This window comes from Pezoporus flaviventris, unplaced genomic scaffold, assembly GCF_033815535.1.
Source record: "Pezoporus flaviventris isolate CSIRO_AGI_PZ_B2104156 unplaced genomic scaffold, CSIRO_AGI_Pfla_v1 ptg000013l, whole genome shotgun sequence".
NCBI classification, from domain to species: Eukaryota; Metazoa; Chordata; class Aves; order Psittaciformes; family Psittacidae; genus Pezoporus; species Pezoporus flaviventris.
In genome coordinates, this window is record NW_026892561.1 from 29,961,600 (window position 1) to 29,986,935 (window position 25,336).

Below are 25,336 nucleotides of genomic sequence, written 5' to 3' on the forward strand. Positions count from 1 at the left end.
AACTGAGGAAAAAAGCCCACCTCAATCTTTCTAAAATACTGGGACCAGCTGATCGCTGGTGGGTCTGAATTACTAAAACCAGGGGGCCTACAAGAAATCTGGAGAGGGACTTTTTACAAGGGCCTGTAATGACAGTACAAGGGGGGATGGCTTTAAACTGACAGAGGGGAGATGTAGACAAGATACTAGGAAGTCGTACTTCCCTGTGAGGGTGGTGAGACACCGGCACAGGCTGCCCAGAGAAGCTGTGGCTGCCCCATCCCTGGCAGTGTTCAAGGCCAGGTTTGACAGGGCTTTGAGCAACCTGGTGTAGTGGAAGGTGTCCCTGCCCATGGCAGGGGGTTGGAACTGGATGAGCTTTAAGGTCTCCTCCAACCCAAACCACTCTGTGATACTATGAAAGTCATGCGAAGATTGAGTAATTTTTGGTTTTAAAAAGGACAGAGGCTTCAGATAGTCCCTTGCAATATTTGCAAGTTATAACTTTTATTTTTTAAGTCTTCCATTAGGGTCAAATGTTAGGTGAATCCTAACAGAAGCACCAAAACCTGTATTCTTCATACAGAGTCTAGTCTGTGGTTTGAGCGTATTGAAGGAAAGTAGTTTTCCCAAGCTTTACTTTCAGGAACAGCTGAAATACCAGGACTGACTTTTCTGAAGAAAACCATTTCACACCGATGCAGATGTTTACCCAAATGGTTAATATTTAGCAAGCTACAAACCACTAACAGCAGCCTTCTTAATATTGCATAATAAATGGTGCTGTGTAAAATGTGATAAACTCAGTGTTTTTATTACTGTGTTTACTAATAAGTGGTTTGATTTGATCTGAGTCTGGCATGGGTTAGCTCCAGTTCCTGAGCTCTGTGGAGAAACAAGAACCTGGCAGTGGGTCCACATACAATTTTCGCTGTCAGCTGGAGAGCAGGGAGGGAAGTTTAGGCAGAGGACACCACAGGGTGTGGGGCAGCTCCTGCTTTCTTTGCTCATCAAGACAATTAACAGATAAAAACCACTAATAAGGGGGTTTTTGTGCTTCCAAACAGGTATTTTTTGCATCAGTGCGATCTGGAGGAAGCAGCCAAGTGTTTTTCATGACCCTCAACAGAAACTCCATGATGAACTGGTAACAGAGGAGCACTTGGCAGTCACCGCCATGGCATTATTTCTAATTTAAAGGACATTAAACACGTGGACTAACACTGTAGAGGCAGATGCGGAGGGCGCCAAGGAACATCGCTCCCCACGCTCGCCCAGCGCCATCAGCCCTGGGGCAAGGGCTGCTGGCAGGGATGGACTTTCGCGCTTGGACCCCCCAAGGTCTCCTGATTACGCTGTGTTATAGTGGGTTATGAGTTCTCCCTTATTTTATTTCAATTTTTTTTATTTTACTTTTTCTTTATCCCCTACTTTGTAAGAACGGGGAAAGAAACAGTGTCCAAAAGTCTGTTTTTAATTCTGTCTGCCTGCTAGCATCAAATATATAGTATGTTGTAAAGTTACCAATTAAATCTGGTGAGAGACAGCACAATAAATGTACCTTTTATCTTTGTGATGAAGGCCATAACCATATAGCTGGGTAATTTTAGAAATCTTTTGCCTTCACCAACATTTACATGTTGCTTTTGGCAGCAACGGCTTAATGGATTTTTAAAGACAAGAAAAAATAATAGGTTTTTTTCCCCTGTTTTGGGAAATGGATTTTAAATGGCTAAACTACTAGCCTTAGACTAATAAAAATCAGCTACCATTTTTGTCAAGTTTGTCAATCCATATTTCTATATGGATATTCACATAATGGTGTGTCTTGATAGGGACAGAGGTGCCATTTGTTGTTGCTCCAGCGGTGCCCATCTGCCCTGGGGCTCAGCCGCAGGTGCCAGGATGGGGGGATCGGAGGAGAGGACAAGTGGAGCGGTTGGAGGAGCCCCGCGCTTGCCCCCCAGTTGGGATTTGCAGCCACAGACAGCTCCCAGGTTGCTGCGGGCGCTGGACCCTGATGCCGCAGCTGGTGAGAGCTGTGGGCGCTTGTCCCCTCCTGATCCCAGAGCCGGGTGCTGGTGTGCAGAGGCAGCCAGTGTGGGGATGGGGACCACACCACGAGCTGCCTGTCCCCCGTGTTGCTGGATTGGGCTTGTAAAGAGCTTAAAAATATATATATATGTGTGGTTTCTTCGGACGAGGGTCTGAATCTACTCGTTTTCCACCCCCTCCGCTCCCTAGGAATTACCCAACATACAGTGAAAGACAACATCTGTGCCGAACCGTGTGTGTGTGTGTGTTTAGTTCAGGTTGAATCGTGTCCTTATAAACTCTGCTCAGTTGATTTCCATTTTCGGTGCGTATCTGGGGTTTTCTTTCTCAGTAGCTGCAAGCATGGCCGCCTGTGGTGTTGGGGTGTCGCATAACAAGGTCTGTGTTGCTGGTTTTAACCTACCTCGTTTCGGTTGGGGTTTGTTTTTTGGTTTGGTTTCTTTTATCTTTTTTTCCGTTCCGCTGTCGATCACAGCGCTGTTACCTCCAGCGACATATAGAGAGCTTAACTGGCAATCTTGGTGTACTCAGTAACGATGGCTTTATTAAAAAATGATTAAATCAACAGGACTTGGTCACACTCGAATCTTTATCAAGGGTAAGAGATGATGTGGGGTGGCGGGTATGGGATGGGCCACCCTCGCCCAAAGCATCCCATGGGCAGGGCATCACAGTTTGGTGCCGGCAGGGATCGCTGCAATGGGACTTATGGTGGGATGCAGTGTTCAGAGGAGCACAGGCAGGAAGGACCTTTGGGTGCCTTCTTCACCCACCAAGCAACCTCCCACTGTGCCAAGCGCAACCTGCCTAGCGCCCAGATAAGTGCCCAGCAAAGCACAGGGACGGCCATGAGACCACAACACTCAAACCACTTAAGACCCCATCTGAGCCCCATCACAGACACTGATTGCCAACAGCTCTTTATGTTTCTACTGTGGTTAGCATATAAAAGCATATAAAATTATGTTGCAAACTGGTGACTGGTTTTGGGTGTTTTGTCCCTCTTGAAGTGACAAATACACAGCTTTGGAAGGTGATTCTTTTATCGTAGAGTTTTGGGTACAATGACAAACAGAAGGGGATCGTTGTGTTTACACATAAGGTAGTTTGTGATTTTTTAAAATCTTAGCATCACTTGAAACAAAAATAACAAAAACTAGTATTAAAGGAGGCTTGTCTGTGGAGTGTGTATCTGAGCGTATCACAGAGCAAACACATTTCTGGTGCCAACCACAACAAAACACAAAACTTAAACATTCAGCCATGCCTTTTCTGTTTTGGTAAATAAAACCTGGGGTGTTCAGCAGGTGATGGAGGTCTAATGGCTTTTCAAGGCTCCGAGTAACAATTCCCTTTGCCTGGAGGTCTTGGTAAAGCAGTGGTTTTGGGCAGGATGAGTGCGGGTGTACAAGTATGTCCCCAGTGATGCTGCCTGGCAGCGAGCAGTGGCCAAGGGATGTCTCGATGAACCATCACCACCTGGAAACTTGTGTTCTTCTACAAATTCAACCCAGGACTATTACAAAGATGTGCTTTAATTTGTTTGTCTTTTGTTGTAAGTAAAATATGCTTGTGGGTGATCAGTGCTATCAGAAACTACTTAGGCTTAGTGTTTAAAGAAATAAAACATTGGGCTCCTTGTAAAACCCTGCTTCTGGGAGTTTTCAACTGGGAAAGGAAACTTACTTGTTTAGTGGAGCAGCACTGCAGGAGGAAAAAGAGACTTCTGTGCATGCAGGAGTCACTTGAGCCTGTTGCAGATTCAGTTATTTACAGAGTTGCTGTCAAGTACTGCATGAACTGCAGGGGTGAGTCATACCCTCTGTGGTAAATGAAAGAAAAGCCCTGAGAGCTGGTGCGGGGCTGTGCGCGGTTGCTGGTTACCTCCAGCACACTGCAGACACTGGGGAGATGCTGGGTACCATTCCCAAAGTAAAGGATGCGCAGAGGTAAGGCTGTAGCAGCTACTCCTGGGATTTGCCAACTTGTCCCAGTGATTATCGAATGGCATTTCTCTTGTTGCGAGATGGTTTGGGGGATGATCATACTGTGTATTTTGGGGCAGAAAGGTGACTGGCCCTGGCCCCAGAGTTGGGCTGGTTGCTGGAAATGGTTGAAGCTGTTGTGCTACAATTCCTTGTCTCAACATGAGCCCACGCAGGTCTGTTGCTGCTCATGCAGCAATTCACACGTTGCTGCTGTGTAATTGGGGCTAACATGATCATCGTTTATGCTGGCCATGAGCAGCAGTGGGGGCTGACCTGCTGTTCCTGAACGTGTGTGCTGCGTGTCCAGACCATACCATGCCAGGGCCCAGGATGATAAGCCACCTGCCTGAGACACAGCTCTTCTAAGGAGACCCAGCAGAGATATTCTTAGCAATAAGGATGTAGTTCAAGGCATCACAAACACTGCTTCCCTGTGACATCTGTTTACTGCCCTGTGTACATGTGCAGAGCTGCCACATCCTGTCCTGGCTGTCACCACCTACTGCAGAAGAGGTTTGCTGGGTTTGCTTCCCAATTTTTCCTTTCTGGGAGATGCTGCACCACCCAGAGCTGGGGATGGGAGGGGGCCCATTAAACCCCTGGTTTAGAGCCACTAGCTTTTGCCAGAAGGGTACAAGGCCGACACACCGGTATCTTTACAACAGTGCTGTAAATGCACAAAATTCTCGCTCTTGAATGTGTTTTGTCAGCCTGAAGCCCTGCAGGTGGCCCCAGCACTGCTGCCTGCTCTGGCTACTATGCACATAGAGAGGAAAACATCTATCGTGTTCTTTTCATGCCAGCCTCTGATGTGCCACGAGCTTGCTCTTGCAAGGCCACAGCCTTATGGTCTGGCTTTTCCTTTTAGTTTTGGTTTCTGTTTGTTTTCTTTTTTCCTTTTCCTCTTTACTGACCCAGAGGCAGTAAAAGGGGTGTGCAAATTACATTGGCCACTGAGAAAGCCTCACTGTGCTTCTGGAATCTTCAAATTCCTTCCACTGATGTGACAGCATGTTCTGTTGTTCAGAAGCAAAGCCCAACTATAACATTTTAACATGTTGCTTTTATCACATAGCATTAGATTTAGCAACACCACCAATTATAGCAGACACAACATATAGTATGCAATAAGCATGGCATTTCATCATCACAGAATCACAGAATGGTTTGGGTTGGAAGGGACCTTAAATCTCATCCAGTTCCATGTTCCACTAGAGCAGGTTGCTCCAAGCCACATCCAACCTGGCCTTGAACACTGCCAGGGACAGGGCAGCCACAAACTTCTATGGGCAACCTCTGTCAGGGCCTCATCACCCTCACAGGGAAGAACTTCTTCCTTATATCTAACCTAAATCTCCTGTCAGTTTTAAAGCCCTTCCTCCTTGTCCTGTCCCTTGTAAAAAAAAACTCTCCAGCTTTCTTGTAGCCCCTTTAGGCACTGGAAGCTGCTTTATCCCCAGAGCCTTCTCTTCTCCAGGCTGAGCAACCCCATCTCTCTCAGCCTGTCTCTGTGTGCTCAGCCACTTGCATAGAGACCCATGTTTGCCAGTGGCATGTTTCACCTCTGCATCACGCCACATTACCAGAATAACTGTGTGATCAATCTATCCAGCTGGGCTGCTCCATTTGCCCTGGCGAGGAAAGTCCCGTGTGTACAAGGGAATAGTCTCTTGTGCAAGGCAGTGTCTGAGCTGACCAAATGCTCCTAACACCTTCAAACACTCTTCTTCTTTTTATCTTTTTTTCCCTTCTTTTCTTTTTTCCTTTTCCCTTTTCTTCCTTTTTCCCATTTTTATTTTTTCTTTTTCATTTTCTTCCTTTTTTTCCCTTTTTTATTTTTTCGTTTTCTTTTTCCCCTTTTTTCTTTTTCTTCCTTTTTTCCTTTTTTAATTTTTTACTTTTTCCCATTTTTTCCTTTATTTCCTTTTTTTTCTCTTTTCGCTTCTTTTCTTTCCCTTTTTTTCTTTTTTCATTTTTCTCCTTTTTTCCTTTTTACCTTTTTTTTAATTTCTATTTTCTTTTTCCTTTTTCCTTTCCATCACTCCAAGGCCTCCTGCTGGTTTGTATATCATTTTTTCCCAGCACTGACAGGATTCTGGTGACAAGCTAAGCAGCTCAGCTGGCACAGCCTGCTGAGCCCTTGCAGGGCTGCTGCAGCTGGGACTCAGGCAGCTCCCACCAGCACCTAAGTGTGTCTGGACTGCTGTAAATTGGGTGCTGAGGGTCCCCTGCAGCCACATGGAGCACACATGCTCTTGCCACCCTGGCCAAGGGAGGCCATGGGGCTTCCTGCCCCATTGAAGTCACCAGGCCACTCCTGGGGAGGTGAGTGATGGTCAGCCATGCCTCCCCACTGCTGCCTCAGCTGCTCTGCACCCCCTCCCCAGGAAGCCAAATTAAGGGTTGTGCTCTGTAAGCAGCAGCAGAGAGGACATGAGAAACTACAAGCCACGGACATTGCCCCCCCCCCCCCCCCCCCCCCCCCCAGCTTTCTCCCATCCATATGTTGATGGCCTTTAACCCCTCAAACTGCCTTCAGTAGGACGGGAAGAGTAGGGGGTAAAGCATCATTCTCCCTTGGCCAGGAACCCTTGACAGGATGGGGATCTCAGAGGGGGACATCAGTTCTGGCCAGGAGTTTCACAATACCCAAGACTTTCAGTCTGGGATATCAAATCAGGACCCTTTCTTGTTTCCCAGTTCAAACTTGAGGAGCCTGTTAATTGTCTAATCCTGCCAGCCCCCAGCATGGAGGCATTTAACCACAGTGCAAAGAAACTGTGCTTGTAAATGCCTGGGTATCCAGACACAGCAAGCAAACAAACACAATGGGCAAAGATCTCAGCTGGAAGGACAAATAGTGAGGAAGACTTCAAAAACCTCAGCTGGAATGCAAGTGCTGCGCCTGGAATTGATGCCTCCATTAATGCAATGAACTTACCTCCAGTAATGTAAAACTTTAACTGGCAGAGACCAGTGCAAAGATTAGTGGTCTTGCGCTCATCTTCTTTTTGTTTTTTTTCTCTTCCGCTTCCTCTGTAGAAAGTACAATTTGTGCCCATGTGAAGTCTGGCTGACTGACAGCATCATCCAATGAGTCTGTAGCTTGTGTAGCTTGGCAGCCAGACCCATCAGGAGTTTATCTGGAAGGCAATGGCATTAATCAGCATTAATCACCTTCTCGCATGATTCAGACTTTGGCATGTCTCCTACGGATGTCACCATGCCCCCTCCTCCTGCAGCTCTTCTCATCTATGACATCAAGGACAGCAAAGCCTGAGCCAGAGTGAGACCAGCTCAGACCAGCTTTTGCAGATGTGCAAAGTTCATGACTACCGAGTAACGCAAGCCAAAGGGCTGCGATGTTTGGCAGCATCAGTAGTATTTGCTAGCATCAGCAGTATTTCACAGCGCAGCATTTGGCTGGTGGTGCTGAAAGGCTTAGCACTTGTATCTTTTAGGGCTTTTTAACAAAACCATGAAATGCTATTGTAATATTCTGGATAACTTTGCTATGTGATATCTCTAAATCCACATAGAACTGTCTCTTCTCAATGCTCAGGATGCATTACAGCTCTGTGTTGAAGGGGCTGTGTGTATGCAGGTATGGAGAGACCTGTATACATCTGTGTTTATGTATGTTTGGCTGTGTATGTTACATACACACACAAACATATTTTAAAACAGTGCTAAGTGCTATCTAAATAAAATGATCTTAGTCATTTTCTAGCTTCTTTGCTACATATGCTGGAAAGGTTTCTTCTTGTTAATTCAGAAAGAGGTTTGTAACGTAGCATATAGATCAGGCACAGAAGCCATGAAAAGTGTTGAACACCTCAAAATAAGTTCCCAAGTCAGCTGAAGGGCAGCTCCAAACCAACCTTTCAGCTGGATCATCTGAATTTCCCAGGTCCACTCTATCACTCTTCGCAGGTCTCCCATTGTTCCATTTGTCCCCAAAACTGGGATTGGTAGCTGCTGCTCTGAGTCAACCAGTAGCCAAATAACGCATGGAAGGCTTGGGTTTCTCATTAACTCCAGAGCTTATATAGTCCCATCTCACAGAGCACCAGCCACTTCTACTGCCTTCATCCCAGTCCTGCTGTCCCTCCTTCCCTGCCCAAGCTCTCACATTGCTTGGCAGCCCAGGCCAGTGACCACTCTCAGGAGGACAGCAGAGGAGCTGCGGGATGGACGAGAAAAGCAAACTCCAAGCAGAGAAGGTAACCAGGACTTGGTGATATTTTCGTGCTAGAATTTCTTCAGGACCCAGCACTGAGCAATGGTATTCAGTGCTTGCCAAGATCAAAACCAATTACAAAATCCCCTCCCCTAATTAATTGCTCTTTGATGTCTGTATACTGAGCACAGGGGTAGAGGGGTCAAGGGGTTATTATTTGTTTTTAAGAGCTCTGTTGTCTCTGTGATGGAAGGAAATAATACTTGGCACAGCACTGCCGAAAACCACCATTTTTGGTCATTTTTCACTCACTGATCTGCTTCAGGGGTGGTTCTGGAGACGGGGCAGGGCACATTCCTGTTGCTCCTGTGCTGCTGTACTGGGCAGAGCTCCTGCTCACTGTGAGCACTGGCGTGAACACTGGCAGCACAGCAGACACCGCCTCGGCACAAATTGCTCTTTCTGGGGCAACTCTGCTCTGTCCTAGCGACCTGATACTGCCCACTTCCAGGGACTTTCCCTTCTCCTTTGGAGCCAGCCAAAGTGCCTGGATGCCGCTGTCCCAGCCAGCTGGGCAGCAGCATCCCTCGGGACAGAACGGGGGCAGCCCCCCCAAGTTTGGGCAGGGCTGGGACAGTGGGATGAGGCTGTTCTCTGCTCCCTTCCCCAGCACCTCACAGGAACACTAGTTCTCTCTGTCTTCACCGCGGTGTTGGGCTTCTTCCAGTACGGCTACAGCCTGGGTGTCATTAACGCCCCCCAGAAGGTAAGATGAGCCCCTAAGCTGTGCATAGGCAAGGGATGAGGGCTTCAGGGCAGCCAGGGCTGGTCTGTCATGTGTAGAAGCCCTCAGGGAGAGCTCTGTCCCTTCCCCAGGCACTATCTCCCGCAGTACAAAGCCCCCGTGATAAGGCAACGGACGGGAAAACAGTGAGGACCCCTGCTGCCACCCCTCAGCAAAAGGAGCAGGGCTCTGCCTGTCAGGCTGCTATCCGCACTGCAACGCGGTCTCTGTGCCCAGACCAAGGGACTGCACCTCTCCACAGGTGCTGAATCCGGACACTCCCCGTCCCCGGGGAGTGGTGTGGGAGGAGGGGGATACTCCATTTCTGCCGTTGTGGTCGCTCCCCACTGGGGGTCTGAGTGATGGGGAGCTGTGGGGGACCCCAAGATTTCAACCCTCCAGAGCCTGTTATGAAAAGCTTTTTCTAGGGCAGCAAAATAAACAAAACAGGGGCTGGGGTGGTTACAGATTTGAGCTGATGGCGTTTTCTTCTTTGCCCACCACAGGTGATAGAAGCCCACTACAGCCGTATGCTGGGCATTGCTCCCCTCGAAAGACATGCTGCCAATGCCTCTGCGGAGGATGGCATTGTCCCTAGCACACAGCCCTGGGCTGGCACCACGGGCACAATCACACCCGTGGCTGACACCAGCGAGGACCTCACCACCTCCTCACACATCCTCACCATGTACTGGTCCCTCTCCGTCTCCATGTTTGCCATTGGCGGTATGATCTCCTCGTTCACCGTGGGGTGGATCGGTGACCGGCTGGGGAGGTGAGAGCACATTGTGTGCTGTGACTCCTCTGCCTCAGCCAAATCCTTTTTGTTTGACTTTTCCCCTAGAAACATTTCTTCCTCATCCCCATAGAAATACCATTTATGTTCTTTCCCCAATTTAATTATAAACACACACACACCAAAACCCAAACCTCTAAAATACTGCTCCAGCCATCACAGAGGTCTGGTTTACAGAAATCCTCACTTATAAATAAAACATTTGGTTGCAACCTTTAGCAATTCAGACAAGCAGCTGCTGAGCAGCCTTGATTAACTTCCCAATTCTTCCTCCCTTTTATTCCATGGCAAAAGGGAGAGGAAAGCCTCTGACTGGTGTTGGCACAGGATGTATAATATACTTTTAGCTACTTTGACTGCACCTCTGCCTGGTATTTTTCAGGCCTACAACCATTATTTTTAACCATGTTGTGCTGATTAAGCCACTTCATAGCTCTGATTGTATGCCATGATGCCTGATTTGGCTGAGAGGTGCCAGAAGGAGCTGTGCTGGTGCTGCCTTGCAGGGTGAAAGCCATGCTGGTGGTGAATGTCCTCTCCATTGCTGGGAACCTCCTCATGGGGCTGGCGAAATTTGGGCCGTCTCACTTACTCATCATCACCGGGAGAGCTGTCACAGGGCTGTACTGCGGTAAGTCCAGGAAGGTCAAGTACTGCAGACCAGCCCCCTGGTAGGGTGCTGGGTGCTCCCAGGCTGCAGTTAAGAGTTTCCTATATCTTTTAATCTTTTTTCTTTATTCAGAAAGGGTTTCACAGCGTTTTCACAAAGGAGTTTCCCTCTTTTTCCTATGTCCTTACTTCTCAATCCAGGATCTTTCCCAGAAGTATCTGAGTTGGCTTTATCATGAAATTGGTTTATTTTACATCCCAGAAAGCAGCAAGTCCCTCCTCTGTATACCTTGGTCTTGCTGGTGGCTGTTGTAACAGTACGATATTAACCATGCTGTTTAATGGGTTCCCTAGACAACAGTACTATCTAGCAGATAGTACAGGAGCACTGTACATACAGAGGATAAGATAGTAGGCAAATAACATGGAATTACATCAGAATTAGCTTAGAAACATCAGCTTATCATTACTGTTACTAATATGCAAATACAATACTCTGAAGTTTCAAGGCAAGTTTTCAGAAAGCTCTTTGCTCTGTGATAACTGCCCAGTGGATGATCTCTGCTCCATGCTCATATGTGTATGTTCAAGTGTAAAGGCTTCTCGGCTTGGGGCTCTGAATCCAGGGATATCCAAGCACCTTTGCAAGAGGCAGGTGGTTCCCATCCAGGCACAGGGGGCTTGGTGGGATGTGGGAGGCAGCACACAGGCTCCATCTTCCCTTCCTGCTTGGGAAGCAGTTTCTGCTGGTTGCTGACTTGCAGTCTAGAAGAGGTGATACCTGCGTGTGCTTGGTGCAGGGCTCTCCTCTGGACTTGTGCCCATGTACGTCAGCGAGGTCTCTCCCACGGCCCTCCGAGGAGCGCTGGGGACGCTGCACCAGCTTGCTATCGTCACGGGTATCCTCATCAGCCAGGTAAGCAGGAAAGTGCACAAGTCCAGAGATGGTATTTTAAGAGATTAGGGATACCCCAGTGATACACAGGGATGTCACTCACCAATCCACCCCAAACTGGAAAACAGTGCAAAGCAATCTGTGAGGTTAAACTCCTACCTTGAGTGAGAGCTGCCTTAACAAAGATAACTTCTCATGAAATAAAAAGTACTTCTGCAAACAGTTTCTCCCTTCCTCTAGGAAGTTTTTGTAAGAATCTCATCAGGGTCAGGCTGGATCCTGAACCAAGATCTCTAATATTCAGGTAATCAAAAATTACTTCATCAGAGAATTAGGGAGCCCAATGTTCCCCTCAGCATTGTCCACCATGGCAGGAGTCCCAGCTATGTGACAGATGGGCACATAAATGTACCACAAACCAACACATCCAGAAAAACTTAACCTCAAAGTTCATCTAATGTGATTTAGCCAAAGACCATGGACAGACCATGTGTTAAAAAAAAAATCACAAGGTAGGTCCCGCAGCTCCACTACCTGGGGAATACAATGCTTTTCAAATTACAGAAGGAAAAAAGTTACAAGGGCACACAAACTACCTGGATCACCTTTTTCAATGGTCAATAATCACACACTAAAGCAAAGCTCAAGTCAGTTGCAGCCCCAATGCTCAGAGTGTGCTGGTCACCACCCAGGTATCTGGGGTACCCCATGCTGCATGGACCTCTGCCCATGCCCTGCCCCTTTGTGGAGTTGCTTAGGACACATATGCCCATAAAACCTCATACCCTAAAACCCCCAAGATAGCAAGGTCTGAGGAGAAAACATTTCACCAGCATGCTTGTATTTGCTGAGCTGTTTACACAGTGGTTCTGTCCAGCCACAGGTCTCCTGCTGGTGGCATGTCCCAAGGAGGACTGAGTCACTGCAGGGTGTCCCACAGCACCTGTAAGCCAAAGTCTCGCTCATGACATTTTATGCCATCTGTTCATTCCCTCCTTGTAAGTGTGTATCGTAACGAAAGAAATCAAACTGTTAGGACTGAGAATTGTATTTGCTTCTAGTCTTCTTCCAGGTTGTCACTTCCAAATGCCATAGTGGTCAATCACTTTCATTTTCTAGGGTGCAAAATAAGCTATTCAAACATGCCTCAATCATTCCAGGTCCTTGGACTAGACTTTCTCCTGGGCAATGATGAGTTGTGGCCCCTGCTCCTCAGTCTGTCTGGTGTGGCTGCTCTCCTGCAGTTCTTCTTGCTCTTACTGTGCCCTGAGAGTCCCCGTTACCTTTACATCAAACTGGGGAAGGTGGAGGAAGCTAAAAGAAGTAAGACACATTCTGGGCTTGTCTAAAGTTGTTTTTATACTGTATATAGCATTAAACATAGAAGGAAAAGCACAGCTGAGGGCTCACACATGTAACTAGTTATAGCTGCTGTGTCCCACACAGCACATTTGCAGGAGGGATTTCGGACACCTGCAAATAGCCACTGCCTAATGCATGCTTGCTTCTTCATCACTGTGGGTGGTGTGAGCCTTAGCACGTTACACCTTTCCATCAGAGAGATGGATGATGGCAAGAGAGCAGATGCCACCCCAAAAAACCCATTCAGTTTGAAGGGATTTCTACCACATGTAAAAATAAGAATGACAGCTTCTAGCGGACAGCTGATCTCTCTGTCCGTGGTGCTATTTGCAGCTACGCAGTAAATCCACAGCTGAACCTGCTTATGCATCTTCCAGTGTGGCCCTCCTTAGCTGCTTTCAGCCATGTCTACAAGGATTAAAAGCTGTCAGTGGTAGGACACAGCTGAAACTGAGGTGAGAGCCCAGGACAGGGTAAAACAGAGCATAACTGCATTCTTGGATGCAGAGTTGCTTGCTCATGCTCTGAGCTGCTGAACTATAGATTAGCTCTGAACCAAAACCTATTGAGATATGTTTGAATGGGACTAATAAGCATTGCTGAGGGACAAGGCTTGACCGCAGTGTCTCAGAACTAATGTGCTGCTGGCCCTTGATGTGCCATAAGAGTCCTCAGGGCAAGACGACACTACTGTGCATCTGGCTGGATTACCCTGAGTTTTGGTTAGAGAGATTCTTGTCCTTACTCTAATTCTTATCTACCACTGAAAATAAAATGTCCATCTTTTTCTTCTTAAGATTTGAGAAGACTCAGAGGAAACTGTGACCCGATGAAAGAGACTGCTGAGATGGAAAAGGAAAAACAAGAAGCTGCTAGTGAAAAGAAAGTCTCAATAAGACAGCTTTTCACCTCTTCAAAGTACAAGCAGGCTGTCATCGTGGCGCTGATGGTGCAAATAGCTCAGCAGTTCTCAGGAATCAATGCAGTGAGTCTCCCAAAAATGTCTGTCTTTAAAGAAATCCACACTGAGCATAAAAAGACAGCACTGGCTCCATCCAAGCCATGTCAGGGTGAAGAGAAGGCTTTCCTGTGAGTGCAGTAGGCTCCTTGGCCACCACCATCAGTGCTGAAGGTGGATCTCACTGCCAAGCCTTGCTGCAGCAGGGTAGGAGGGGAGAAGAGTGCAAGGGCATTCAGCACAAAACCAACTGGCTTGGTGCATCCGTGCTGAGCTCTCCTGTGATCCTTCACCTGAGTTCAAGAGTTTGCTCTCTTTAATAACTACCTGCTCACCCCAGGAACCACAGAATCACTATCTCCTAGCTATTTTTAGCTAGTGTTTGCATCATCAAAAATCACCATTTTACACCTAGGAGCACGAAGCCTCCTTTTCAAAACTTTCTCAAACCTTTGAAAGTCTGGTGGCAACTTTACAAAGGTTGAGGCTTCTGTTCTACCCGCTTTCAAAACCCACCTGCCCTGCCTTGAGGCCATGCACAGCTTCATCCACCAATCACAGGGTCAGCCACCTGTTTACCTCCTGCCAGAGGTTATTCACCTCCTTATTCTCAGACAGAAGGGAGAGATTTGAGTCATTCCAATGTAGTGAGGCTATTTAAAATTAATGTAAAACTTGATCATATTAAGGTATTTGTCTCCAGTGCTCAGTGCTGGTGATCTGGCTTTCAAGATTAAACTATACGGAAGGAAACAGTTTTAAATACGCAAATGCAGTAGCTCAGGAGGAGAATTTCAACAGGATTTTTAACTCCCTCAGGCTTCTTTGAAAGTTTCAGCTTAGTTATTATAACAACCCATTAAAAGTTGAAAAATCTATTCATAATTAAATTACTTCACATCTCAGCCAAGCAAGTGAGACACTTCCCTCACAAGAACAAAAAGTTCCACCAGCCCTGTTGCCTAATCCTTCATCCTAATTATTTTGATAGATCTTTTACTACTCTACAAACATTTTCGAGAGAGCTGGAGTTGACCAACCAGTTTATGCAACCATCGGTGTTGGAGTTGTGAACACAGTCTTCACTGTTATCTCTGTAAGTAAATATTTTTACCCCCGACACTGCAAAAACATGTAGGCTACAGTGTGGTTTTGAAATATGATTTTATCCTGGAGCTAGGATTTGCAGTCTTGCAGGACTGACCCTGCTCACCTTTCAGGAAAATCATTCCCTGGCAAGCCTTGATTGAAAAATCAAGTCTTAAAGTACAGCCCATTGCCATCAAACAGCACTGCTTTTCACAGTGTGTGAAAACTGCATCACCATGCTCAGGGAAGCTCTGGTAGCTCAGCATTCCCCTCACAATAGAAGTTGCCTTTGAGACAGAAACTCTGCAGGTGCTATTCCCCTCAGGGAGCAGGCAGGGGATTGGCATTGCGATGGGGAAGCCAGCAGCTCCCAATCTCCCTCTTACATGTTATCTTTCAAATTGTTTTCTATATGTACATAGCACCTGCATGAGTGATATCCAAAGGCTATTCCACAGTAATAAAAGTAATCTAACACCTATCCTCATTGTATCTATGCAGTGTTCTGCAGCAATAAAAGGATGGTTCTGTTTTCACAGCCTTCCCCTTTGTTTGTCTCTCTCCTGAGAGTATTAACACAATTCCTATCAGCAGGCAATTATTTTTGTAATGTGGGCATTAACATAAGATCAGGAAATGCCAAGCCCATTTCCCTCACATCACTAGAGAGACTTAGGGAACCCACCATGAAGCAGGACTAGCTGCAAGGTAGAAATATACAGCTTTAAGAGATCTTAGTCCAGCATGTATGAGATAGGAGGTCTTGGGGTGAAACTGCTTTAGAGGAAGTCCATCACAGGTCCTATACAGAGGAGAAAACATTATTGTGAAATGAGGCACGGAAGTGGGCAGATGGAAGAGATCTTTCTCTATCTCAGAGTATCTCCTGCACTTTAATCTCCACCCCAGGGCTGTGGTACTTGCAGCTGTTTGCTGCTTTTGGCCATGAGCACTTAAAAATTACCTACATTTGTAAATTAATGACAGACCCCGATCAAAAGGCAGAAACACTAAGAGCGGGGGTGGACCTTGGCAAGGGAGAAGGAAGCGCAATGTCTTGCCCTCTGCAACTTCACAAATTAGCAAGATGAACAGCCTCTGGCAAAAGGGATTGTCTCTTGGAAGCATAAATCACTTGCTGTAATTGCCAGGAAAGGTTTTGCTGATGGCCAAAGGTGTTCTTTAAAGAAAGGGGAAGGAGCAGACAGCCTCAGAGGCTAGTACATGGTATCTTAGGGCAGGCCAGATGTACTGTCCCTCTGGAGTTACCTGTACCTCCTCACTGGGTGAAGTGATTGGTACAGACTTAGCTGTCAGAATTTGGGTTCCACCAGAGGAGTTGAAAATGAGCAAGCTAAACCCTGTGGCTGCTAGGGAAGCAAAAGGAGTCTGGGAGAAACTGAAGAATAAATCCTGACTCCAGCTGCTACAGGACTATCCCTGTCCTAGTGGAGGCAAGATGAATGGCCCATGATGTGACTCGAATTATCCTGCTTTCAAACTAACACAGACCTGGGAAGTTTATTCTTCCTGCAAAGTGGACCAAAAAAAAGAAAAAAAGGATCTTGTAAATGCTTAAGTTCTGAGTCTATGTGGTTACACCTTGCCCTTGGCAGGGTGGCAGCTCACTCTGGCTCCCTAACAGCCACCACAGAGTTTCTGACACTTGGAAACCAGCATGTAAATCTCTACCACGAGAGCTAAAAGAGCAGGATACAATGTGTTGGTAGTAAGAGGTTGCTTATTGCTAAAGGACCTCATTGAACCTCCTAAGTATGAGCTGCTGCACTTGTTTCTACAGGTCTTTTTGGTGGAGAAGGCAGGCAGGCGGTCCCTGTTCCTGGCTGGTTTGATGGGCATGCTATTAAGTGCTGTGGCCATGACAGTTGGACTTGTGCTCCTGGTAAGGATTTCTCTCCATTCTTTAATCCACGATTTGCAAATAAGAGAAGAAAAACTGCCCTTTAAAGTGAATGTTTTGCATTTTTATCTCATAGGAGTTCAGAAAACTTTCGTCCTAAGAAGGGGCAATTCAAAGTGGCCATAGCTAGAGCTACCTCTGGTTACAGAAGTGCCTGAGGACACTGCATTTTTGGCCCTGAGACACCCCTTTCTGTTAGAAAGGACCTATGTTCCCTGTCCCCTCCCTGAGCTAGCTGACAACCTCAGCTCCTTACACAGCAGCTGCACAATTCCTAAAGCATAATCCCATGCCTGCTAAGAAAACCAGGACATGTGCAAACAGTGTGTGTCCTAAACCCTCAACTTGCATCTCCCTGGCTTGGTGCAAGGATGCTACACCAGCATCTTGTCTTAGTTAAAAAAGGGACAAATTATTCCTTCTTACATCCAGGAGAGTGGTCAGGGTGTGAGATATGGGCAGAACAGGCAGAGGATGGAGCCAGCCTGCAATCAAAGTCAGTCCAAACCTGTCAAGATGTAAAACCAAATAAGGGGTGGCCTCCTCTACAGATCACCCTGGTCATTGAAGACACCACCATTTTGCCTCTTTACAGCCATCCTGCAGGCAAGGGGAGGGCTTGAAGGTACAGCTGAGGTGACAGCTGTGAGCTCCAACATCCCTCTGCAAGAGGCAATGCTGGCACCACACAGCCAGCCAGTACCCAACACAAGAGTTTAGAGCTTTAATTATGCATGTCCAGTATCCACTTGTCTGAATAGAAAGAAATTTCTGAAAAAGAAGCCTAATTAAAGCAATTAGTGATAATTAATGAAAGTCATGTTAGAACTAACACTGAGCGCACCCTCTTGCAGAGCCAGTTTGCTTGGATGAGCTACATCAGCATGGTCGCGATCTTCCTCTTCGTCATCTTCTTTGAAGTTGGGCCTGGCCCCATCCCTTGGTTTATCGTGGCTGAACTGTTCAGCCAAGGCCCGCGCCCCGCTGCCATTGCCGTCGCTGGCTTCTGCAACTGGGCCTGTAACTTCATTGTGGGAATGTGTTTCCAGTACATAGCGGTAAGAAATCCCTCTACAACCACACAAATAAATGACTAGCACGACCCCACTGCTGGGCTCCCAAAATAGCCCAGCAGGATGTGGATATGTCTCCTAGATCTCTACCCCCAAGCCCTGCTGGGTACCTCAGCCAGTCAGGGTAGGATGGGGAAGCCATCCCTGTGGTACTGATGGTGATGTCTCCTCACTTCACCTGCTACAGGATCTCTGTGGACCATACGTGTTTGTGATCTTCGCAGCTCTGCTTCTAGTCTTCTTTCTATTTGCATACTTCAAAGTACCAGAGACGAAAGGAAAGTCCTTTGAGGAGATTGCAGCTGTGTTCCGCCGCAAGAAGCTCATGGCCAAAACGATGACTGAGTTGGAAGACCTGCGACGCAGCGAAGAGGCGTAGACATGGCCACACACCCAGAAAGGACCGAGTATGGACCTCCTTCAGGTGCTGCAGAAAGAACGCTGGGCAAAAGTCTTATTTCACAGAAACTTTGGAGCTGGCAGACCAAGAGGACCCATCCATTGGATGCCTTCTGGCTGCTGCAGCTCACACCTCCAAGCCACAGGTGCCAACCTGGCATTTTCCTCTGAAACACTCGGTACAACTAGGCTGCAGAAAGAGCCAGGGAAAGGGCACAAAGATTATGTTACATGTGTGCCTTCATGACACACTGGGACAATGATATTATTAGCTGGCAAAGCATTACATTGAGCAGGGTCATCACTCAGCTGGAATGAAGGAAAGAGGGCTCAGCTGATGCTGCAGCCTCATGTTTTCACCTCTTTGTCCCACGCTTACTGCTTCCTTCTTCTGAGTGATCTGATGCACTCAGAAAACAACAGCTGGTGAAGGTTGTGGCACAGCGACAGCACTGACTGCCTCAGGTGCTATGGAAAACAGACTAAGCAAACTCCCCCTTACTCCTGCCTGTGCAGGGGAAGAAGGTGAATTGGTTGGGATGCATCTTGCTTGCTTCGCTATCCATGCATTATAGAAATGTTGTCCAATCTCATAAGAATTTATCAAGTCACAAGACTTTTTAGGAAAATCTTAGAAACTCTGGCTGGGGCTGATGTGCTTTTTTTTTTTTTTTCCTTTTGTTTTAGCCAGGCTATTTACCTCCTCTTTCCTCCTAGGAATCATTTCTTGCCTCCTTTATCCTTGCTGCGGCACAAGACAGCACATCACTGACTACACAACAGCCTGGGCTCTCCTTTCCCCTAGGTCAGGAGACTCATGTCCTGCTGCCACCCCTCCCATGGTGTGACCATCTCCAGGCCACCTCCGCTTGCTGCTCCTCCTTCTCCACCCTGTGAATCTGCCTTCCCTTCCTTTTGTACAACACTTAGATCCGCAGGCTCCAGCTTCAGCCAAGGCCTTGGGCTGCCCATATTGTAAGAATAAATGATGACTCAAAGAGGAAATGGGTACTGCAGCATAAACTGGAAGGTGCCCCACTGCTCTGACCCCCACTTTGCACCCACTTATGGTTTTGCTGACTGTATTTGCTTCAGCCAAGACAGTGTGCAAGCAGGAGGTTGTGTTGTTTCCATAGCCTTATTTGTGATTGTCTTGCTTCTGTATGAGGTACCTTTATATGGCAAAATCAAGCTAGAAGGATTTTTCTTCCTTTTTGGCAGGATGTGTATGAAACACTGTAAAAGCCTGCTCTCTGTTTGCTTGACTTTTAAGATTTGCATGCTCCTTGCTGTGATACCAGGTTACTTTCTAGCAACTTTATCAGGATAGAAACCCATTATTTATTTAGAGACAAACACCAGCGTTGCTCAGTCACTGTGAGCTCATCACAGCTACCAGTGAAACAGTGGCCATAAAGTAACAGAGGATCAAGCAGAATGAAAAGCCTGAGAATAGTCAGGCCAAGTTGGATCATAGGCTGCAGCTACGGATTTGGTTTTAGGGAAGGTTCATGCTCCTTTCTATGTGTCCAAACTTCTTTCCTCTGTAGACCTTACTCTCTTGGTATTAAGGTACCAGAGCAAATTTTGGTCCCTTCCAAGTAACTAGCAGTGTAGCCACAAGGTCCACTGGGGTATTGTCTGGCTCTGGCCTGGCAGTAAGTTTGCACCAAAGGCTTTTCTGGAGTAACTGCTGGGATTTAACCAGAGGAGAACTGGGTCAGTGCTGTCATGTGCTATAGCAGTGAGAACCTGGGACTGACACAGGGCATGCAGGGCATGTAGGAACTAGGGCCCAGGCTGTGGTGCATAGAAGAGAGCAGCAGAGCTGGGGTGCAGTCTCTGAGTCAAACTGTCAGTCTGTGTGCTGCAAACAGGTCTCCCCAAGTGAGACTAGCTGAGATGACAGGCTCAGAAGCTCTCCACGATGTCTGCTGCAGTTAGTTAAATATTATAATGAGTTGCCTGAATGTAAAAGAAGGGAAAAAATAAAAGAGATGGGTTCTTGCTTTCGCCAGTGTTGTCTACACCTGCAACAATGAACAACATCTACACATGTTGGCTTGCGCTTTTGAATTGTTTGGGTTTTTTTCTTCTCTGTATATCTCAGACGTATGTCCAACTCCAGATGTGAGGCATTTTCCTAGCAGGATATATTTGCTCCATGGGTGTTAATTGCTGTGCAAACCCTCAGCTAAATGCCTTTGAAATGGATGGTCCAGAGGTGAGACTGGGGAGTTGGAAGGCAGCTCTGGAGCTGGTGGAAGCTGGCTCTGCATTGGGATGAATACTCACTGGAGGTGTGCCAGCATCTAACCCCAGCTGTCTTCACTGTCCACCTATATAACACCACAATAAATGACACCTCTGCTTGCATGGGCACTGGTGCAACTTAAAACTTGGTGCTGGAGCCTCTCTAGGCATGATAGGCATTTGGGAAGAGATGGGGCTGAGGCAGGTTTGATCCTGCTCTGTGGGCAGAGCCTGGCTGGTTCCCTCCAGGAGTGGAAGGCTGGGACAGCAGAGGCAGGGTGGCAGGGAAGGTGCTGGCACTGGACTCCTAGATGTCCCCTGCTAGGTCCTTGTGAGCCAGCCAGCCCATACAAAGAGAACGGCTTGAGTTACAGCCACACAGTGCTCACATGGGTATTTTAACATGAGAAAGGCTGTCCAAAACCACTTCACTAAACTTCTGCTGAGCTTTGTCCTAATGCCTGAGGGGCACCAGCCAGTGACACTGTCAGTAACTCAGCAGTGAGGGGTCACTTAACAACACTCTGAGCAGCCAGTCTTTGTTTTCCTGTGTGTTACTAGGTGAATGATAACAGAAAGCCTGGTCCAATTACTGTAGAACAGCACATAAACTAGTTTAACAAAGCCCACAACATTAACATTACCCATAGCTATAGCCCTGAACTTCCCAGAAGGTCTGCCTGCGTGTTCAGAGGCCCTTAAGGAAAACTGGTCCCTGAGTTTCAGGATGTGCTTCCTTACAGCAGCTGCTGTGTGGAAGAGAAGCAAGTCTCCTTCCAGGCTGGGACCTCCCCCGGCAACCCTCTCCAACCTTCTTGGGCCCCAACTGGACAATGTACCTTCATGCATTTAACTATTATCATTTGATTTATTTGTATATTCCCCTGGAGATGATGCTTTGCTCACCCCAGCATGTTTCAAATCAGTTCTGTTTGTGGTTGCAGTGGGGCAGGCTGCAGCCTGGGACACGATGTGCAGAGCTCAGCACTGCTGAAGGCTACAGCAATCCCTGTCCTCACCAAGGCTGATATGCTGGGCTGAACTATCATAAGTGCACTTTTACCATGCATGACAATGCAAAAAGAGGTCATACAAGTCGGTGAAACCTGCCAACGTTTACTTTTTTCTTGTCCCATCAGGCTGGTAATTTCGACTGTACACTTTATCTGTCCTTGCTACATTCAAGTTCCAGTTAAAACTTGTTCTTGAAACACAGCTTGTTGAATCATTATTTTTATCTCTTGGTGTTACAGTTTTACCAAGTTGCTAATCATTAAGAAAATTTAAAAGACCAGGTCATACTTATTAGCTAAATGGCCGTTGCTTTTTAGTTAACATGTGAAACATATCCTCATACTGTGGTTAGCTAATAATGAAATATAATTAATAATCTCTTGAGAAAGCATCTTGTCAGCAAGGGGTTTGACAGTGTTTTCCTAATGTGCTGACATGACAGCCATTAAGACTCTTCTTTCGTGTCAGAGAAATGGCTAATGATATCTAGCTTCCCACTCTCTAGGCATAATCTTAAAATTAGTTTGACTTTCCTAATCCAATAAACTGAGGACATTTGGCCCCATTAACACTTTCCACACTAATTTATCACAGATTTTCTGCCTCACTTCAACTTGTTTTTCATCCCTGGGAAGCACTCCCCTCCACCTCCCCAGTCACACAGCTGATGAGGATGAAGCTAACCTCAGTGCTACATATGCAGGGACCCAGTGTTTGAGGTACAATGCATTTTCTGAGGTGCTTGATGTCCTTTTTTTTTTCACTGAGAGCTGAAGAATTACAAAGCAGGGCATCAGGTCTGGATCCAGCAGCACCTGTAAGCATGAGACTTAATTTAAGGTAACTGTGCCTGTGCTCAAGTGTTTCATTAAATCCTGAAGCAACACTGGCAAATTTTATCTGGAGGCACAGCCTATATAGCTGTGCTGAGAGGGAAGGAATCTCCTCCCCAGCAGAGTGGCAATAAATTTGGCTGTAGATCTGCAGTTGTTAAATTTTACAGGCTGTAGAAATAACTGCGGACCTGAAGCTTGGGCAGTGCCTTGTGGCTTTGCCTCCATTTATTCTGTTCATGAGAGTGAGTGGCTCTTGTGGCTATGAAAAGCATCATGGCCTCCAGGTCATAGGTGGGACATCCCTGTATTAGCACTGCTGCAGCCCCAGGAGGAGGGAACAGCTGGAGTTACTAAATCTTTTCCCTCTTCTTAGTGGGAGTTACAGGTGGTTCTCACTAGCTTGGTGTCCCTGCACTGCCACTGCTTGCCTCTGATCTCCAGTGTGTGCCCAGGGTGAATTTCATGGGGAATTCAGGCACTGTGGCTGTGTGTGCACACCTCATCCGATGTTTCTCTGGCTGGATGCTTGTGTGGAGCACAGAAAGGTAAGAGTGGTCACGAAGCAGCTAGAGGCAGTGCTCTGGCAGTCTCTAAAGATCGTCCCAGGGCACATAGCACCTAATAATTGTAGGAACAATCCAGCACCTCAGAATCCCTTTCTGAACGCTGAAGCAAATGCACAATGAGTCACTGGCACTGCACAGAAAGCAGAAGGTGAGCGGCAGGATTAAAGCAGTGCCTGGAGCAGTATGGGGTGCCTGTGGCAAGGTCACTGCAGAGGCTCTTTAATGCAGTTCATACTATATAGAGAGACTGTATGTAGGAGCTCAGAGGGTCTGCTGAGCATGATGATGTCCTCTGGATCATCAGTCCCCAGCCTCTCTCATGTTCTCCTGCTTGAGGCTGCGCCAGAAGCCAGAGTGAACCCTCACCCCCAACAGGCAGGACACATCAATGGGACACCAGGTAAGACAGCTGAGCAGCTGAAACGGAGACACTTTTCAGGCTAGGTCAGGGTTGTTTACACTGCTTTGCTCATGACCAGTTATTTCTAATCTTGTGACCTGAACCAAATCCTGATGAATGAGCCTCCCTCTACTTTCCCAGTGCACACCCAGCGCTGAGGGCACCACGAAGACTGAGTAAACTGCTCACTGCCGCTCTAAGTGACCCCCTCTCAGCTAGCAAGCACGGCTCTCCTCTGTCACCCTCCTCTGTCCTCCATGCACCCAGGCCACCACCCCTGGGTGTTGCAGGACATGGCTGCCCTCCTTGTTGCTCCCCCCCCAAGATGTATCACAGTATTTACAAATAAATACACTTTGAAATCATAAAATCATGGAATGGTTAGGGTTGAAAAGGACCTTAAAGCTCATCCAGTTCCAACCCCCTGCCATGGACAGGGACACCTTCCACTAGACCAGGTTATTCAAAGCACCATCCAACCTGGCCTTGTACACTGGCAGGGATGAGGCAGTCACACCTTCTCTGGGCAACCTCTGCCAATGCCTCAACACTCTCACAGTAAAGAGCTTCTTCCTTTTATCTAACCTAAATCTCGTGTTTAAGGGGAGATTAAATCAAACTGCTGCTGTTGTATAGAGAAGTGAGAGAATCACATTAGTACTGTCAAGAAACACACTTTAGAAAATAGATGTTGATCCAGACAAAGGAACGATGCCTACAAGCAATAACTGATGGAGCTGATTTCCTTTTTTTTTTAATGGAATCTTGAATAAAAGCTGTCTTGAATATGTTTTGTGTCTTGAAAATAAATAGAATTTACAGCTGCATTTCAGTAAAAAGACTTGATTTACTCCAGAAGATCTCTCAAGTAATCCAAAGTAAATCTGTTGTGGAAAATCAGCCAAATGTAATTAGTTCATCTATTTGTAGGTAAACAAACACACTGCACATGTAAAAACACTTAATGCCAAAGTCTCTGATTATCAGCTGACATGGAATTAAAACGGGCAGTTCCCCAGAGTGAAGTGTATCATCTCTAGAGTAGGCTGGGTGAGGGAAGCATACACTGAAAACCCTGGTAACGGAAGAGAGCCACCATCTCGACCTGCTGGAGCATTATAAAGGGGCCCCACGTAAATGAAAGCCAAACTTATCTCTTTGGGTACATGCTGTTCAATTCAGAGTGGCATTTGTGTAACCCAGAGCAGGCCCACAGGCAAACAGATCACACAGGTTAAAATGAATTAAATAAAAAGATCCCATGACGAACCATTTAAAAATGTATGCAACTTACGTAGCAATCCCATTACAACACAGACAAGAAGTTAGGCATCTCAGAGCAGGCACCCCAGGACAGCACACTGCAGCCTGTGCGGCTGATGTCAGAGGCCAGCTCTGACAGTGCTGCCACACGCACCCTGGATTTGGGTGTTTTTCTGTTTCTCTGCAGTTGATAGGTGCTCTCTATGGCACCCCTCAGGGCTGGGCCCATTCACCAGCAGCTTCACAGGAGTGTCTTCTGGTGAATTCGGTTTAACAGCTGAAGTACTGAAGCATCTGACTTGGAGGGTTTTAATAAAACTGGTTATTGTTTGGCCTCGTTTTGCTCAGGATCCGTGTCTGGCTCTGTGGCTGCGTTCATCACCACAGACCTCTCCTCAGGCAGAGCACGGAGTGGATGTCAGAGGCTAACGATGGCTGTGCTGTTAGCACTGCGGATAAACTGTCAGGAATGGAGTCACTCGAGTCTCACATCCATTAATGGAAACCGGCTTTCACCACAGCTTCTGAGCAGTTTCAGACCCCTACGGCTGACTGCTATGCACTTGCAGAAAGCTCTCCTGATTATTCTGAGAGGGGAAACAACAGCCACACAAACCCGCTGTGTGTGGACACTTAAATACAACTCACGAGGAAGCCTTATCCCGCCAGGCTCTGGAAACACACATTTCTTTTCGAGTGCGTTTAAAACCTAGTTTTGTCGCCCGGAAGCCGCCTGACCACCCTTCACAGAAACCGACCGCCGGAGCCGCCCAGGACACAAGATGGCGGGAGCTGTGTGTGATAGGAGGCGCACAGCGCCGCCTAGCGGCTCAGAGCGGCCACACGCCGGCGGTGCGTGGCGGAGCTCGCCTCGGCGCAATGGCGCCGGCGCCGCGCGGCTGGAGAGAAGGCGCGC

The 25,336-nt window shown here is 47.1% G+C and overlaps 2 protein-coding genes and 1 long non-coding RNA gene across 10 annotated transcripts in view; 2 read left to right on the forward strand and 1 right to left on the reverse strand.

Annotated features, from left to right (window-relative positions):
* Positions 1-2,599, forward strand: part of TNIK (TRAF2 and NCK interacting kinase) — a 162,562-nt gene extending 159,963 nt beyond the window's left edge. For all 8 annotated transcript variants that reach the window (XM_061452549.1, XM_061452543.1, XM_061452544.1 and 5 more), the window contains one exon: positions 1,047-2,599. In XM_061452549.1, the coding sequence (XP_061308533.1) occupies positions 1,047-1,130 (84 nt within the window). In that variant the 3' untranslated portion in view covers positions 1,131-2,599. The remainder of the gene's footprint in view (positions 1-1,046) is intronic.
* Positions 2,559-25,203, reverse strand: LOC133268825 (uncharacterized). The gene is made up of 3 exons (XR_009743183.1): positions 24,452-25,203; positions 6,964-7,165; positions 2,559-3,531 (listed from the first exon to the last, which is right to left on the reverse strand). It is a non-coding gene; the product is annotated as an uncharacterized LOC133268825 (long non-coding RNA).
* SLC2A2 (solute carrier family 2 member 2) lies at positions 8,089-20,101 on the forward strand. The gene is made up of 11 exons (XM_061452541.1): positions 8,089-8,245; positions 8,873-8,968; positions 9,493-9,761; positions 10,289-10,413; positions 11,192-11,307; positions 12,447-12,609; positions 13,446-13,633; positions 14,598-14,702; positions 16,497-16,598; positions 17,471-17,674; positions 17,877-20,101. The coding sequence occupies exons 1-11, from the start codon at positions 8,213-8,215 to the stop codon at positions 18,066-18,068; spliced, it is 1,593 nt and encodes a 530-aa protein (XP_061308525.1). The 5' UTR covers positions 8,089-8,212; the 3' UTR covers positions 18,069-20,101.
* Positions 25,204-25,336: the final 133 nt, after the last annotated feature.

Excerpts from the sequence above, each read along its gene's own strand:
- SLC2A2 (XM_061452541.1), top strand. The coding sequence starts at position 8,213 with ATGGACGAGAAAAGCAAACTCCAAGCAGAGAAG. Across the intron at positions 10,414-11,191 it reads TGTCACAGGGCTGTACTGCG|GGCTCTCCTCTGGACTTGTG; the intron begins GTAAGTCCAGGA and ends TGCTTGGTGCAG. Across the intron at positions 12,610-13,445 it reads GGTGGAGGAAGCTAAAAGAA|ATTTGAGAAGACTCAGAGGA; the intron begins GTAAGACACATT and ends TTTCTTCTTAAG.